Here is a 17,039-nt window from a genome sequence, read left to right on the forward strand (position 1 = left end):
TATATTTTATTATATAATAAATTCAGCTGTATATACAATTTTGTTTTTCTTTTCTCCTAACATTATGCTATGTTCATTTTCTCACAAAACTAAATATATCTTAAGTCCATTAATTGATGGTGGCCTATAGGGTCTGTCCTGTATGTTCTGCATATGGATATACCATTATATTCTTAACCAGTTACCTCTCACTGAGAATATTGGTTATTTTGAAAATATTATTGTTGTTGTTAAGTGCCATCGAGTCGGGTCCGACCCATAGCGACCCTGTACAGGGTTTCCGAGGGTGTAAATCTTTATGGGAGTAGAAAGCTTCATCTTTCTCCCGCAGAGTGGCTGGTAGTTTCGAACCGCTGACCTTAAGGTTCGCAGCCTGATTCGTAACCACTATGCTACCAGAGCTAGCTATTTTATAATTATTATAAATAATATTATGATCACCATCCTTTCTAATAAATTTTCATGCACATTTATAATATTTTTTTAAAAATTAAATTCCTAGAAATGTAATTTCTGGGTCAAAAAATATTGAAAGTACCATGGACTGCCAAAAGAACAAACAGATCTGTGTTGGAAGAAGTGCAGCCAGAGTGCTCCTTGTAAGCCAGGATGGCCAAACTTCATATCTTACACTTTGGACATATTGTCAGGAGGGACCAGTTGCTGGAGAAGGCTATCATGTTTGGTAAGGTGGAGGGTCAGAGAAAAAGAGGAAGAGCCCCAGCAAGATGGCTTGGGAAAGTGGCAGCATCAGTTAGCTCACTCATGGCAACAATTGTGAGGTTGGCCCAGGACCGGGTAGTGTTTTGTTCTGTTGTACATAGGGTCACTGTGAGTCAGTACCGACTCAATGGCACCTAACAACAACAAGGTTGGTATATGTACTGCTGTAAGTTAGTTATGTAATAACTTTAGCTATTATATCTTAAACTTATACAGCTTCCTTAAATTATCACCTATGATCTGATAGGTGAACAATGGATTCTAAATTTACTTAATTTTTGTGCTTTTTTTTTTTTTTAACTTAGGATCATTTCATATTGTTCACACAAGGGGATGAATATTTTTTACAAATGATGCGTCAAATTTTTGAGCCTAGAATTGTTCTTTACATGTTTTTAGCAGAATTTTAAAAGTGAAAATTTAACTTAAAATATCAACAATACTTTTTTTAAAAATTCGAATTTTATGAAATCTTTAAATGTTTGGAAAGTTTAAATAGTTAAACGGTCCTACAAACTTTGGTAGAAAACCAGCATCTGGGTCTTTTCCTTCTCACATTTCATCATCTTTCTTGTATTTCTTGTAATTTATTGACATTTATTTTCATGTTTATATTTAGTACATTTCTATTACTATCATTATTTTTCCCTGAATGTATCATTACTTATAAGAAGCCATTGTTAAAAACATTCAACTGCTAACTGAAAGGTTCATGGTTCAAACCCACCAGTCAGTCCTTGGAAGGAAGATGTGGCAATTTGCTTCTGTAAAGGTTACAGCCTTGGAAAGCTGATGGCAGTTCTATTCTGTTTTATAGGCTTGCTATGAGTCAGAATTGACTTGACACCAATGGGTTGGCTTTTCATATCATGTATTGGCTTCCTACTCTAAAATATTGTTGTTGTTGTTAAGTGCCTTTGAGTCATTTCTGACTCATAGTGACCCCCCTGTATAGGATTTCTGAGGAAGGGCTGGTGAACTTGAATCACCAACCTTGTGGTTCAAACCAACCTTGCAGTCCTGCGCATTAGCCCACAGCGCCACACCAGGGCTTTAGAATATGCAGATTTAAACTGGCTTGAATGTCGTGGCTGTTGTTGTGTGCTGTCAAATCGCTTCCAACTCATAGCAACCCTACGCACAGCAGAACAGAATACTGCCCAGTCCTGTGCCATCCTTACAATCGTTTTATGTCTGAAATTATTGATGCTACCTCTGTGTCAACCCGTCTTGTTGAGAAATCTGTCTCTTTTTCAGTGACCATCTATTTTACCAAGCATGATGTCCTTTTCCAGGTACTGATCTCTCAGGATCACAGGTCCAAAGTATGAGAGACAAAGTATTGTCATCCTCTTTTTGAAGGGACATTCTGGCTGTACTTCTTCTGAGACAGATTTATATGTTCTTCTGGCAGTTCATGATACTTTTAATATTCTTTACCAACACTATAATTCAAATACATTGATTCTTCTAAGGTCATCCTTATTCATTTTCCAATTTTCACATACATGTGAGGCCATTGAAAATACCATGTTCATCTTGAGAAATGTTGAACATGTTCTTCGCTTTTGGTTTTCTAACTCCAGGTTTTTTCACATTTCATTGTAATATTCGTCTTCTTGAGCTGTCGTTTGAAATTTCCTGTTCAGTTATTTTACTTCCTCATTTCTTACAGTTGCCCCAGTTAGGAACTGTGTAGTACACACAGACATACACATATATCTCACATTATAAATATTGAACTTATATGATGAAAAAAAAAAGGAGTCCTGATGTGTAGCTGTGGATTAATGTACTGGACTGCAAAGTCAGTTTGAACTAGCATGTCTAATCGTTCAAGCTCATCAGCTGTTCTTTAGAAATCCTATACAGGATCACTAGGAGTCAGAACCAACTAGATGGCAATTGATGAAGATGATGGTAAAAAAAATTTTAAAAAAATCTAAGACTCAGAAAGATTTAGTAACTCAGTCTTCAAGCTCCCAAGAGACAAAGACTGGGTTCAGTAGCTGTTTTATAACCTGTTATTCTTACTGGAGAGGGGTATATGTTGCCTGTGATGAACTGTTATTTACAAATATACGCACGAGGGGGTCTTCAAAAAGTTTTGGAAAAAAATCCATTTTATTTTAATTCCATTTTTCCCATGAATTTCTTGATGCCCTCTTATGTCCATCTATCTATCTATCTATCTAACTTGGTGGCACCATAAGTTGGAATTGGTTCTATGACAGTATATAGAGCTATATTTTCTATTCAAAAACAATCTATTTATATAACAGATAGATCTCTGATTATCATTCTCCCCTCTTAAGAGGTGTCACTAGGGTTGGTGTCACCCAGTGTATTAGCTCATATTGTCACATATCCCCACCTCTTGGACTACTTCAGTACCAGACAATACAGAATTTCAAGTAGTGTCCATTATCAACTTTAATAATAGAATAATATTTGGTAATTGTTGTGCTAACTTTCTTAAAGTAAAATATTTCTTAGATTATATGAATACTATTAATAAAATTGGTTTATGAAATCTTTGTACATTGAATTACAGCATTATTAGTTACAATGTTAGCAACCAAATGTTAAGTCTTAGGTTTTTGCTTTGTTTTCCTTTTATGATGACTTCATTCTCAAAAAAGTTATTGATATAGGCTCACAAGTACTAATTACCACAATATGGCAGCTAAAGCACCAGGAGATTTAACAAAATCTGCAACTCTAAAGTAAAGACAGAAACAACAACAAAAATACCATGGCTTGGACATAGTGCACCTTCTTTCTCAAAGTGACCTCTTTCCTTTTAAATACTTTAAAGATTTGCCTAATGAAATATATCATTTGATTTCTTGACTGCTGATTCCATGAGTGTTGATAGTGGACCCAAGCAAAATGAAGTCTTAGACAACTTCAGTCTTTTCTCCATTTATCTTGATGTTATTTACTGGTCCAGTTGTGAGGATTTTAGTTTTCTTTATATTGAAGTACAGTCTATACTGAATGCTATAGTCTTTGATGTTCCTCAGTAAGCGTTTTAAGTCCTCTTTGCTTCTAGCAAGCATGATTGTTTTAGATTATAACATAAACCAAACCAAAGGCATATGTTTTGAAAATACAGTATGTTTTGAAATAATTGGAGCACAATTGAGATTTTTCAGGATAAAGATTGAGGTTTTGTTATTCACCAGCATATTGCAAAAAAATCAGGACACTCAACTATAAATACTAATTTTAATTCTAAGCTACATAACATTTGCATATCAATCTAGTTTTCTCCTCAGCAAAAGGGAATATATAGAATTTGAAGCCATTATTTTAAAAATGTATTTACTTTGTCATTATTGAGAACATACACAATAAAGCATATACCAATTCAATAGTTTCTACATATACTGAGTAGGGACATTAATTACATTCTTGGAATTGCACAGTTGTTCTCACCCTCTTTTATGAGTTGTTCTACATCCATTGACATAAATTCAGTGTCTCTTAAGGTTACTATTTAATATTTCTAGTTGCTGTTGTCAATTTGATCCCATACAGATAGTCCTTTAAAAAACATAATGATCAAGTTTGACTAAATAAGCTAAACTATTATTTGGTTTTAAGAAGACTTAGGATATTTTTACTTTAAGGTTTAAACATTATCTCCAGACTGTAGTTCCAAGACTTCATTCAACTTCACAGTTCCAGGACGCCTGGAGTACATTAGAACATGAAATTCTGTTCTGTATTTCCCCTCTTTGATCAGGATTATTTTATAGAATCTTTGATCACAATGTTCAGTAATGGTAGCTGGGCACCATCCATTTCTTCTGCTATCATAGCAAAGGTATCTATTTGAGTGTATGCTATGTCCTGGATAGTACGTTCCTCTAGTATGATTTTATTCCTCTTAATAGCTCTCTTACAAGGTAATTGCTGTTGTCATCTCCATTTTACAGATCTCAATCTGAGGCTTAATGCATTCATATATCCTAAGATCACAAAGCAAAAAGGTGACAGAGACAGGTTTGGAACCAAAGATTGACAAACTGTGTCTAAAGCCAATGCTTTGGACCAGTCATGCTATACTGCTTGCACTGTGCCTCACTGTAATATGAGCATTCCTGTGTGTTTTATGTAAGCTGCGTGGAGTCCACCCTGACTCACACTTGTGTGTGAGAACTGTGCTCTGTAGGATTTTCAAGGGTTGATTTTTTTCAGAAGTAGATCACTGGGGTTTATTTCAAGACAACTGTGAGTACACTGAGACCTTTTAGTTAGCAGCCAAGCACATTAAGAATTTGTACCACTACAAGAATAATTTATTTTAGATGACTCAGCATGAGGCTGGTCCCTAGGAAACAGAGAGTAAAGATTTCTGAAATGTCCAACTTTTCCAAAATGCTATGGTGGTGATGGTAGTTATGTGCCATGGAGTCGGTTCCGACTCATAGGACTCATAGTGACCCTGCACAGGGTTTCTGAGGCTGTAAATCTTTAAGAGAGCAGAAAGCCTCATCTTTCTCCCTTGGAACCACTGGTAGTTTCGAACTGCTGACCCTGAGGTTAGCAGCCCAACTCGTAACCACTGCGCTACCAGAGTTCCTTTCAATAATCCCTAATATAAACTACTTGCTCTGGTACAGTAGTGATTATGAGTCTGGCTGCCAACCTCAAGTTCAGCAGTTTGAAACTACCAGCGGTTCCGTGGGAGAAAGATGAGGCTTTCTGCTCCCGTAAAGATTTACAGTCTCGGAAACCCTGTGCAGGGTCACTATGAGTCGGAACCGCGTCCACAGTACTTAACAACAACAACAACAAGTCCACTCAAGTATTCTCCCCCACCTCTCAAGGTTCCATAATTCCACGCAAAGTATCACAGATGACATGTCAAGAAAATGGCTCCTGTAGTTGTAGAGGCTGGCAAGTCCCAAATTCATAATTCTGACGTCAGTCGCAAGGATTCCCCTCACTTGAATTGCACTGCTGATTCACAGGCTGCAGAAGCCAGTAAATCAAGTAAGTTAATAGGCCACCAGCTCAAGTTCCAAGAACCATAGGTCAGACGGAGGTGAGCTACACCTACAGTATCCAAAGCAAGAGAGAGAATTTCGCCAAAGTTCCTCAGTGCAGCTACAGAGCTGGCTGAAAGAGAAAGAAGGCACCCACCAGGATTCACATTAGTGGGATATCTACCTAAGTCCTAGGGCCAGGTTTTTTCTAGGGAGTAAAATATGGCATCTGATTGGTGTTCTTCAGGGTGACCCAGTACAACACCAAGTCCTCTGCACATCATCAATCAGGAAAGGGGATACCACCAAGATGGTGTTTTGTGCATACCTAGGGCATTGATGTTTACCTGTGCTTTACTGACTACGCAAAGGCTCTCTCTCAGTTGTGTGGCCATGACAAGCTATGGACATGCAAAGTATGAGTATTCTGGAACACTTAATTGTGCTCATGAGGAACCTGTACATAGACCAAGAACTAGTTGTTCAAACAGAACAAGGGAACATCTAATGGTTTCAAATTAGGAAAGGTGTGTGCCAGGGTTGTATTCTTTCACCATACTTATTCAATCTATATAATTCAGTAATTCAATTTATTCAATACTGAGCAAATAATCCAAGAAGCAGGATTATGTGAAGAAGAATGTGGCATCTGGATTGGAGGAAGGCTCGATAACAAACTGAGATATGCAGATGACACAGCTTTTCCTGCTGAAAGTGAAGAGGACTTGAAATACTGATAAAGATCAAAGATTGAAGTTGTCAAGGACTTCATTCTTCTTGGATCAACTATCAACACTCACAGAAGCAGCAGTCAAGAAATCAAACCACTTATTGCATTATGCAAATCTGCTGCACAAGACCGTTTTAAAGCGTTGAAAAGCAAAGGACTAAGGTGCGCCTGACCCAAGCCATGGCATTTTCAATAACCTCATATGCATGTGAAAGTTGGACAGTAAATAAGGAAGACTGTAGAAGAATTGGCACATTTGAGTTATGGTTTTGAAGGAGAATATTAAAAGTGTTATGGGCTGCCCATAGAACCAACAGATCTGTGTTGGAAGAAGTACAGCCAGAGTGCTCCTTGGAGGCCAGGATGGCCAAAGTTCGTCGATTATCATACTTCAGACATATTGTCAGGAGGGACCAGTCACTGGAGAAGGATATCATGTTTGGTAAGGTGGAGGGTCAGAGAAAAAGAGAAAGAGCCCCAGCGACATGGATTGGCCAAGTGGCAGCATCAGTGGGCTCAAGCGTGGCAACAATAGTGAGGTTGGCCAAGGATTCAGCAGTGTTTCATTCTGCTGTGCATAAGGTTGCTATGAGTCTCAGCACCAACTTGATGGCACCTAACAACAACAACAACAAGAGATCAAAGAACATAACTTTCTTCGGTATGGGTTGCATCTCAATGTAAAGAAAACAAAAATCCTCACCACTTGACCAATTAACAACATTCATATCAATTGAGAAAAGATTGAAGTTGTCAATTTGCTCATGGACAATCAACACTTGTGGAAACAGCAGTCAAAAAATCAAACAACGTATTGCATTAGGCAAATCTGCTGCATAAGCCCTCTTAAAAGTGTTGAAGACAAAAGATGTCAGTTCAAGGACCAAGGTGCACCCTACCCAAATGATGGTATTTTCAGTAACCTCATATGTATGTGAAAGTTGTTCAGTGAATATGGAAGACCGTAGAATAGTGATGCATTTGAGTTATGGTATTGGGGAGAATATTAAAAGTACCAAGAACTGCCAAAAGAACAAACAGATCTATGTTGGAAGAAGTACTGCCAAAGTGCTCCTTTGAAGCCAGGATGGCCAGTCTTTGTCTCTCATACTTCAGATATTATCAGGAGAGATCAATCACTGGAGAAGGCTATTATGTTTGGTAAAGTGGAGGATTAGAGAAAAAGAGGATGACTCCCAATGAGATGGATTGGCACAGTGGCAGCAGCGATGGACTCAGGTATAGCAACAATTGTGAGGTTGCACAGGACAGATGTGTGTTTCGTTCTGTTGTGCACTGGGTCGATATGAGTCGGTACCGACTCAATGGCACCTAAAAACAACAACATTACAGGGCATTGATTTGTTTTCAGCCTTGTGGTGTCAAGTCAGGTCAAGGATATGTTGGTCACTACTGCAAACGTTGTTGTTGTTGTTGTTGTGAAGTGCCGTTGAGTCAATTCCGACCCATAGTGACCCTGTGAAGGGTTTCCGAAGAGCAGCTGGTGAGCTTGACCTACCGACCTTGCAGTTCAAACGGCTTTGCAGTCTGGCGCATTACCCCACAGTGCCACACCAGGACTCCAGGACTGCAGGTGTTAGGTGGGCATAATTAAATTTCCTGAAATTCCCATTCTTCACAATATTAACCATATTTTGTTACAATTCATACAGCTAATGGCTTCTCATAGTCAATAAAGCACAACAAGTAAATCTATTTCTAGTATTCTCTGCTTTCAGCCAAGAACCATCTGTTGTCAGCAATGATATCCCACCGTCTAAATCCTCATCTGAATACAGCATGAACCTCTGGCAGTTCCATGTCAATGTACTGTTGCAGTCATTTTTGAATTATCGTTAGCAAAATTTTACTTGAATGTGATATTAATGATATTGTTTGATGATTCTTTGGGTCACCTCTCTTTGGAATGGACATAAATAAGAATCTTTTTCCAATTCCTTGACCAGGTAGCTGTTTTACAAATATTGAGGCATAGATGAGTGAGTGCCTCCAGGGCTACTTTAGTTTGTTTAAAGGTTTCAATTTATATTCCATCATTCCCTGGAAGCTTATTCTTTGCCAATGCCTTCAGTGCACCTTGGACTTCTTCCATCAGTATCATTGGCTCTTGATCATCTGCTACTTCTTGAAATGGTTAACATCAACCATTTCTTTTTGGTACAGTGACTCTGTGTATACTTTCCATCTTGTTTTGAGGCTTTCTGCACTGTTGAATATGTTGCCCCCAAAAATAGTTCAGTATTTCAAATTGAGGCTTGAATTTTTCCCTTAGTTCTTTCAGTTTAAGAAATGCTGAGCATGTTCTTCCCTTTTGGTTTTCTAACTCCATGTCTTTACACATGTCGTTATAATGTTTGACTTTGTCTTCTCGAGCTGCCTTTGAAATTTTCTGTTCAACTCTTGTACTTCCTCACTTCTTCATTTCCTTTAGTATCTCTATGCTGGAAAGCAAGTTTCAGAATCTCTTCTGACATCCATTTTTCTCTTTTCTGTCTTTTTTGTCTTCTCAATTACCTTTTGCTTTCTTCCTGTATGATGTTATTGATGTCATGCCACAATTCTGCTGGTTTTCAGTCATTAGTGTCTAATGCATCAAATCTGTTCTGCAGATGATCTCTAAATTCAGGTGGAATATGTTCAAGGTCATATTTTTTGCTCTCAGGGACTTGCTTTAATTTCCTTCAGCCTCAGCCTGCAGTTGCATATGAACAACTGATGGTCTGTTCCACCTTCTCCTGGTCTTTTTGGCTTTTCCACTGTCTCTTTCCACAGAATTAGTCAATTTGATTTCTGTGTATCCCACCTGGTGAAGTTACATGTGTATAATTGCCTTTTATGAGTTTAAAAGGTATTTGAAATAAAGAAGTCATTGGTCTTGCAAAATTCTGTCATGAGCTCTCCAGTATTGTTTCTATCACCAACGACATATTTTTCAACGACTGACCCTTCCTCTTTGTTTCCAACCTTTGCATTGCAATCACCAGTAATTATCAGTACATCTTGATTGCATGTTTGAGCAATTTCACACTGAAGAAGTTGGTAGAATTCTTTCCATCATCACTGACTTTAGTGGTTGATAAGTAAATGTGAATAATAGTTGTAATTAGTGGTCTTCCTTGTGGGTGTATGGATAATAACCTATCACAGACAGGATTATAGTTCAAGATAGATTTTGAAATGTTCTTTTTCATTATGACTGTGACACCGTTCCTCTTCAATTTGTCATTCCCAGCATAGTTGACCATATACTTGTCAAATTCAAAATGGTCAATACCTGTTCGTTTTAACTCACCAGCTCCTAGTATATTGATGTTTATCGGTTCCATTTCATTTTTGAAACTTCCAATTTTTCTATACTCATGCTTAATACAGCCCATGTTCTAATTATTAATGGATGCTTGCAGCTGTTTCTCTTTATTCTGAGTTTTGTTCCTTCAGCTGATGAAGGTCCCAAGGGCTTTACTCCTTTTGTGTAAAGGTCAACTGTAATTTGGAAGAGGGAGCTCTTCCCCGGTTGTATTTTGAGTGCATTACAACCTGAGAGAACTCTTAAATAGGGCTTCTGAACTTCTTTAAGGTCTGTCCTCTAGCTTTTCACCCTCATCTCACCACTTTTAGCCATCCAGTGATGCTCCAACCTTTCGAATTTATTTCAGTTTCTAATACCCACTGTGTATTATATCCGATTCCATGTAGAATCCTCTTCCCTTTTCTCTTGTACTTGCACCCTTTCCTGGGCAATTCCTACTCGTTTTTCAGATCACAGCTTAAGTTTTACTAACTTAAACAATCCTTAGAGGTTCCAGCTCCCTGTTTTACATTCCACATTACTGCATCCATCATGTTATTGGGTCAGTATGAGTCAGAATTAAATTGAAGGGAATGAGTTCATAATGTTTTGTTTTTACTATAATTATTTGTTTATCTTTCTGTGCATACCACCAGACTCAGCTGTTTGAAGCAGAAGCCATATTGTCCTCACCTGATTGTCCCCAGCACTTAGAATAGTGCTCACCCTTTTGTAGACATTTAATATCAATTTCTTGAATCAGTGTTTGAATGGATATGTACAATATAAGATTATATTGCATGTTCATTTATAAAAAATCATAACTTCATGGTTTTCTCTGGATGGAGGTAGAAAGTAAAGTGTATTTTGGGCCTTTTTTTTATTATTATATTTTCAGTGATAACTGAATAGCTAATAAATGAGACTGGTTTAAAAGAAGATAAATCTTTAATAAATTCTGACAGTTGTGGATATTTGAATTTTTAAAAGTATAAAATTTAAATAGGGAAATAATGAAGCCCCTAACCTTTTCAATTCAGTCACATTTGTTCAGAATGTTTATTATAACGCTTTTCTTAAATGTTGATGTTGTTGTTACATGCTGTCGAGTCGGTTCTGACTCATAACAACCCTGCATAGGGTTTCCAGTGAGTAGCTAGTAGGTCTGAACTGCTAACCTTGTGATTTAAAGTCTAGTTTCTTAAAATAGTTTCTTGCAAACCAATGTTCATCTCTTCTAAAACTTTTATCTAAAAGGGCATTGTTGTTGTGTTATTGTTAAGTGCCATCAAGTCGCTTCCAACCCATAGCAACCTAGTATAGGGTTTCTGAGGAGTGGCTGGTGAGCTTGAACTGCCAACCTTGAACTTCAAATCACTTTGCAGTCTAGCATATTAACCCACAGTGCCACAATGATTGAAATAGTTATGAAGCAATAGATGTGTTTTTATACAATAAAATTATATTATGGAATTAAATTTTGAATGATTTTATTGTTTTATTAAAAATGTTTTTACTGATTAGAAAAGAGCTATATATTTCTTAAGCAAGCTGTAGACAAATTAGCAAATGTGTTAATCCTACCCAATGATCATTAGGTCAGAATCTTATCCTATAGAATAGTCTCCAAATTATTTTTTTAATTACAGGGGACAAGAAATAGTGGCATCCCCAGTTTAGTAGCTAATGAGATCCTGAAAACATTGACTATCAGATGTGAATTTTATTCAGCATTTTGGGATCTCCAAAAATAAAGGATTTGTAATAGGGAAGGGTGTTTTTAATTATTTCTCCCTACTCTCTACCATCTCTGAATTTTTATCCTGTTGATATTTCTGTTTAGGAGTGGTTCTTATTGCTGGTTCAAATTGTACCTGCCAATGCATGCCAATCAGAACCTTTTCTGGGAGCTTGCAAGGGTATCTGGACCATGGGGAAAATAGCCAGTCAGTCCTTGAGAACTATGCGTTAGATGCTGCTAAGAAAGCACTGTGAGAGAGTCTTTAAAAATTAGGAACTGATAGTCTCATGAGATAAGAGCCACACATGGAAGACTTTCAACTATTCAGTATTTTTAATGACTGTAATGCTGATAAAAGAACTTATCAAAGAGAACTATAAAAACTATTTGGAATGATTAAGTGCTAGCATAGAATAATGCCAAGTTTGAGTTGCAGCCAGAGACAGCCTCTGAGACATGTTAGGAATAAAGTTACTGCTTTCTGGGAACAGTGAAGGCATTAGTAAAAATGAATCAACCAGTTTTTTAAAAAGTAATTTGAAGGTTCTACACCCAAAATATGTCTCTAAAATGTATACATCTGGATTGTTCACCTACCTAAACTAGCCCTTTTTATCACATGCTTTTGTGCTGTAAGGATTTTTGCTGTTTTAGCAGAATATCCATTAAAGAAGTATGTGGCAAAAGGCAAGCATATGCTTTGTTTCTTGAGGGAGGAGTTGGGGCCTCTCAAGACATCAAAGGGCCTCTTAGTTGTAGCTAACAATGAGCCAATAGCTTAGTTTCCTAGTGCTAACATACAGCCAATCACTTAGTTTCCTAGTGCTAACATACAGCCAATCGCTTAGTTTCCTAGTGCTAACATACAGCCAATCGCTTAGTTTCCTAGTGCTAACAGAATAGAAACGCCACAAGTGAACCGCTTTAAAGAACAGAAGTTTGTTTTCTCACAGTTCTAGAGGCTCAAAGTTCAAATCCAGGTCTTGGTCCTGTCTTTCTGGATGTGGGTGCCTCTTCTGGTATCTGCTGATAATCCTTGTCATTTCTATGCTTGTAGATGGAGCCTCATGCAATGTTTTCTAGCTCTGGTAGCGTAGTGGTTACGAATCGGGCTGCGAACCTTAAGGTCAGCGGTTCGAAACTACCAGCTGCTCCGCGGGAGAAAGATGAGGCTTTCTACTCCCGTAAAGATTTACACCCTCGGAAACCCTATGCAGGGTCGCTATGGGTCGGAACCGACTCGATGGCACATAACAACAACAACAACATATATGACTTTATGTCTGTTTTGCTCTTTTTGTACCTCAGAAGCATTTAGTTTTAGGACCTATCCAACACTGGTATCACCTCATTGATGTAACAAAAGAAAGCCCTGTTTCCGAATAGGATCACATCCATAGTTATAGGGGCCAAGACTTCCAATACATATTTTTAGAGTACACAGTTCATTCTATTATAGTCAATAAAGGTGAATTTTCATCTGAATGTTTATGTCCATTTGAGTTTAAAGCTAGTAGAGTTTACAGGGGCTGCAAAAAAGTACCTTAAGGATTCACCACCAGATCTCTTGGTTCCTTAGCCATAGAAACCTCTTGATTCTTTAGCTAAGCTTCTTGACTCGGAATCTCTATATCCATGCTAATGAATCAATAATAGAGTAATAGAAGGAAAGAAAAGACATTGTGCTTATTCATCTATTCAGGCAACATAAATGTTGTATGATTTTTTATGGTATTGAAAACAGAATGGGAGACTAGGGTCATTATCTTGTTTGCTATTAAATCTTCGTCATCCAGCAAGGTCTGAATGGTCAATAAGTGTTTGCTGAAGAATTGATTAAATGAATGAATGTTATAGGACTATTTCATACTAACTGAATTCCATGTTGAATGTGTTCATTTTTATGGTGATAATATGTTTGTTTAAAATAACAACTTACATATTTTTGCTAAGGACTAAATAGAGTCACATCAGTAGGATAAGAGCAAGCTAACTTTAATTTTCACAGGCTCATTCCTCTTTGATTATAACTAAAGTTCTCCCTGCCCCACCCCCAATATTTATTTGTTTTCTTATTCTTTTGTGTTTTTTTTTTTTAATTTCAGGCTTAATTAAACAACTTTATAAGCCAACCTCAACTTTTCCTAGAATAGACCTTTCTAAAGCTGGACTGCAAACCACAAGGTCAGTGGTTCAAGCTTACCAGCTGCTCCCCAGAAACCCTATACAGGGGCACTATGGGTCAGAACCAACTTGACGGCACTTACTTAACAACAACTAACCAAAAATCTTGTCTACAGTCCTACTGTGTCTCTGTAGAATAAAGCACTGGACTGCAAGGTCAGCAGTTCAAATTCACCAGCCATTCTTCAGAAACCCTATATAGGGTCTCTTTGAGTCAGAACCAACTCAGTGGCATTTAACAACAACAGAGCTTGTCTAGGATCCTGGTGTGGCACTATAGGATAAGCACTGCACTGCTAACAGCAAGGTTGGCAGTTCAAATCCACCAGCCACTCCTTGGGAACCTATACAGGGCTGCTATGAGTTGGAACAAGGTTTGTGTGAACCCTTGGTATGGCACTGTAGGATAAGCACTGGACTGCTAAAAGCAAGGTTGGTGGTTCAAATCCACCAGCCGATTCTTGGAAACCCTTTACAGGGTCACTATGAGTCACAACCACCTGGACAGCAATTAACAAGACTTGTCTAGTGGAGTCCTGGTGTGTCACTGTAGGATAAGCACTAGACTGCTAACCACAAGTTTAGTTGTTCATTTTAGAGACATATTTTGGGTGTAGAACCTTCAAATTACTTTTTTAAAAACCAGAAGGTTCATTTTTACTAATGCCTTCACTGTTCCCAGAAAGCAGTAACTTTATTCCTAACCAGCTATTCCTCAAAAACCCTGTACAGGGTTGCTATGAGTTGGCACTGACTCAATGGCACTTAACAACAAGACTTGTCTAAGGAGCCCTAAAGATACAGTGGTTAAAGTGCTTGGGTACTAACCAAAAGGTTGATAGTTCAAACCCACAAACTGCTCCATGGGAGAAAGTTTGTTTCCATAAAGATTACAGCCTTAGGGTTGCTATAAGTTGGAATTGACTTGATGGCAATGGGGTGGTTTTGGTTTTTCATTGGTTTTTGTTTGGTTTGTTTGGAGGAAACATTCTGGCACATTGGTTAAGAATTCAGCTACCAACCCAAAAGTTGGCGGTTTGAATCCACTAGCCACTTTACAGAAAAATTGGGCAGTTCTCTTTTGTCTTCTATGAGTCCGAATCAACAGTACATAACTGAGAAAGGATTGTCTGCAGCCTTGGAACATCACTTGTTCTATACCATTGCAAGTCGTCTCATAGTAATGACCTCACCAACACTGTGTCTGTACCTTGTGGTTTCCTTTGATTCACAGGGACGGTCTTGAGTTGCTTTCTCTGTGTTCCTTAGACACCCCTAAACAAAACTGATTTTCCCCCTGTATGTAAATAGGTCAAAAAGAGGAGGTGCATAATGTGGCTGCATATATTAACATTTACTAAGTAACAACTTAGTACCTGTCTTCCCTAGCTTCCCTCTGAATCCAAAGCTAGCATCATTGCTAAAATTGCCAGCTGTCTCATTAAGTACGAAAATGCTGATCACTTAAAGTTTTTCATAAAAGTCTTTTTTTTGTTGTTTTTACTGTTAAGTGCCGTTGAGTTGGTTCCAACCCATAGCAACCCTGTGTAGGGTTTCCAAGAACTGGCTAGTGAGCTTGAACTACCAACCTTGTGGTTCAAATGACTTTGCAATCCAGCGCAGTAGCCCACAGTGCCACCACAGGACTGTTGGGATGAATAAAAATCCTATGTCTTATAATCACATTTTTGAAATGGCTTTAAAGACCTTTTAAAATAGATAGCTCAAGTGATTTTTAAGCAGGCAGATAAAAGTGACAGCTTGCATTCAGTTTTGGAATTAAAGTTTCTTGATTAGATTCCTTCAACTCCCTACCCCCCAGGACAGAATAGTGCAAATGATGTGAATATTTTTGGTGTCTTATTTCCTTGTTCCTTTTTTTCTTTTCTATTTTCAGCTTTCTGAGAAATACGGAGTCCATGTTTGTGGAGAAGGTGGAGAGTATGAAACATTCACGTTAGATTGTCCTCTATTTAAGAAGAAAATAATTGTGTAAGATCATTTCATTCTTCCCATTCCTTAAACTTAAGTGATGGAAGCAACTTAACATTAAGCTTGAGGCAACTTTTGTTGGGAGAAACAGAACATGTCCTCTAAGTTCACAAACACTCAATTTGTTTAATACTGGTGAAGTCGTCTGAATACCTAAATCAATACCTGACAAGTCGAGGCCTTCATAGAAGGCTATAAAGTTTTTAGACATTGCACTTTCGTTTACTTGCTGATTATGGCCTGCAGTAAAACAGGTACCTACATACTGACACTTTTATCCTTTCATGAAGTGTGAATTGCCTGTATTATTTATCTTTCATTACAGCTACATTTGATAAACTGCCACATCAGTAGCCTGTGGGTTCCATTAGCTTCATCCTCCTTCTCCTTTTTCTTAGCTTTAACAACTTAGAATGGTAATACTAAACATTTCTCTTCAATTATTGGTGGTTATTTCTTATATATAAACTTTGTTCTTAAATGAATTCAGTTTATGGTGAGTGGTATAATTTCTTTGCCATAAATTGTTAACAATTAGTGTAGAGAAAAACTAGAACTTTCTTCAGTTTGTTACATTATCCATGCTTTAATTTATGTAGATCTTCTATGCTAAGAGAGCGCTTTCTTTGCTTTTCGTAAGCTTTTATGTTTCCTGGAAAAGATTGTCAGAATTATGCTTGATTTCAAAAACCTCATGTGATGAAAGATTATAATTTTGTATTGAATGGACAGACCCTATATATTTGATAGATTAAAGAAAAAAAAAACAAAAAAAACTTAAGACAACCTGAGATAGAATTACTAAAATATACATGTATTTAGTGAAACATAACTCATTTTCCTTACCATAGTATACTATTCACCTATATTTGCTTTTTTTCATGTTGTTCTCAATTCCTTGTCATGAATAATAATCTTATAATAATAATGTATTTGACAAATAGTTAGCAGGTACCCTGGTGTGGCACTGTAGGATAAGCACTGGATGGCAAAGTCAGTTAAACCACAAGGTTGGTGTCTAAACACACCAACTGCCCCTCAGAAATCCAATCACAGGGCTGCTGTGAGTTGGAACTGACTCTACAGCACTTAACAACAACAACAGCGTTACTCCCAAAACATTCCATTGGTTACCACTGAAGTCAAAGATTGTTCCTGTTTTCAAAGGAATGGAAGAAAAACACATCTGTGTGTGATCATGTTGATGTTGTTAGTTGCTGCTGTTGTTGTTGTTGTTGTTAAGTACTGTGGCAGCTGTTCCAACTCATAGTGACCCTACACAGGGTTTCCAAGGCTGAAAATCTTTACGGGAGCAGAATGCCTCATCTTTCTCCCGTGAAACTGCTAGTAGTTTTGAACTGC

General features: G+C 37.6%; 1 protein-coding gene across 1 annotated transcript in view; it reads left to right on the forward strand.

Annotated features, from left to right (window-relative positions):
* Positions 1 to 17,039, forward strand: part of DPH6 (diphthamine biosynthesis 6) — a 232,605-nt gene that overhangs the window by 205,546 nt on the left and 10,020 nt on the right. The window contains exon 7 of the mRNA XM_006831798.1: positions 15,583 to 15,677. Coding sequence (XP_006831861.1) covers positions 15,583 to 15,677 — 95 coding nt within the window. The remainder of the gene's footprint in view (positions 1 to 15,582; positions 15,678 to 17,039) is intronic.

This window comes from Chrysochloris asiatica, unplaced genomic scaffold (genome assembly GCF_000296735.1).
Source record: "Chrysochloris asiatica unplaced genomic scaffold, ChrAsi1.0 scaffold00004, whole genome shotgun sequence".
In the NCBI taxonomy this organism is placed as follows: domain Eukaryota; kingdom Metazoa; phylum Chordata; class Mammalia; order Afrosoricida; family Chrysochloridae; genus Chrysochloris; species Chrysochloris asiatica.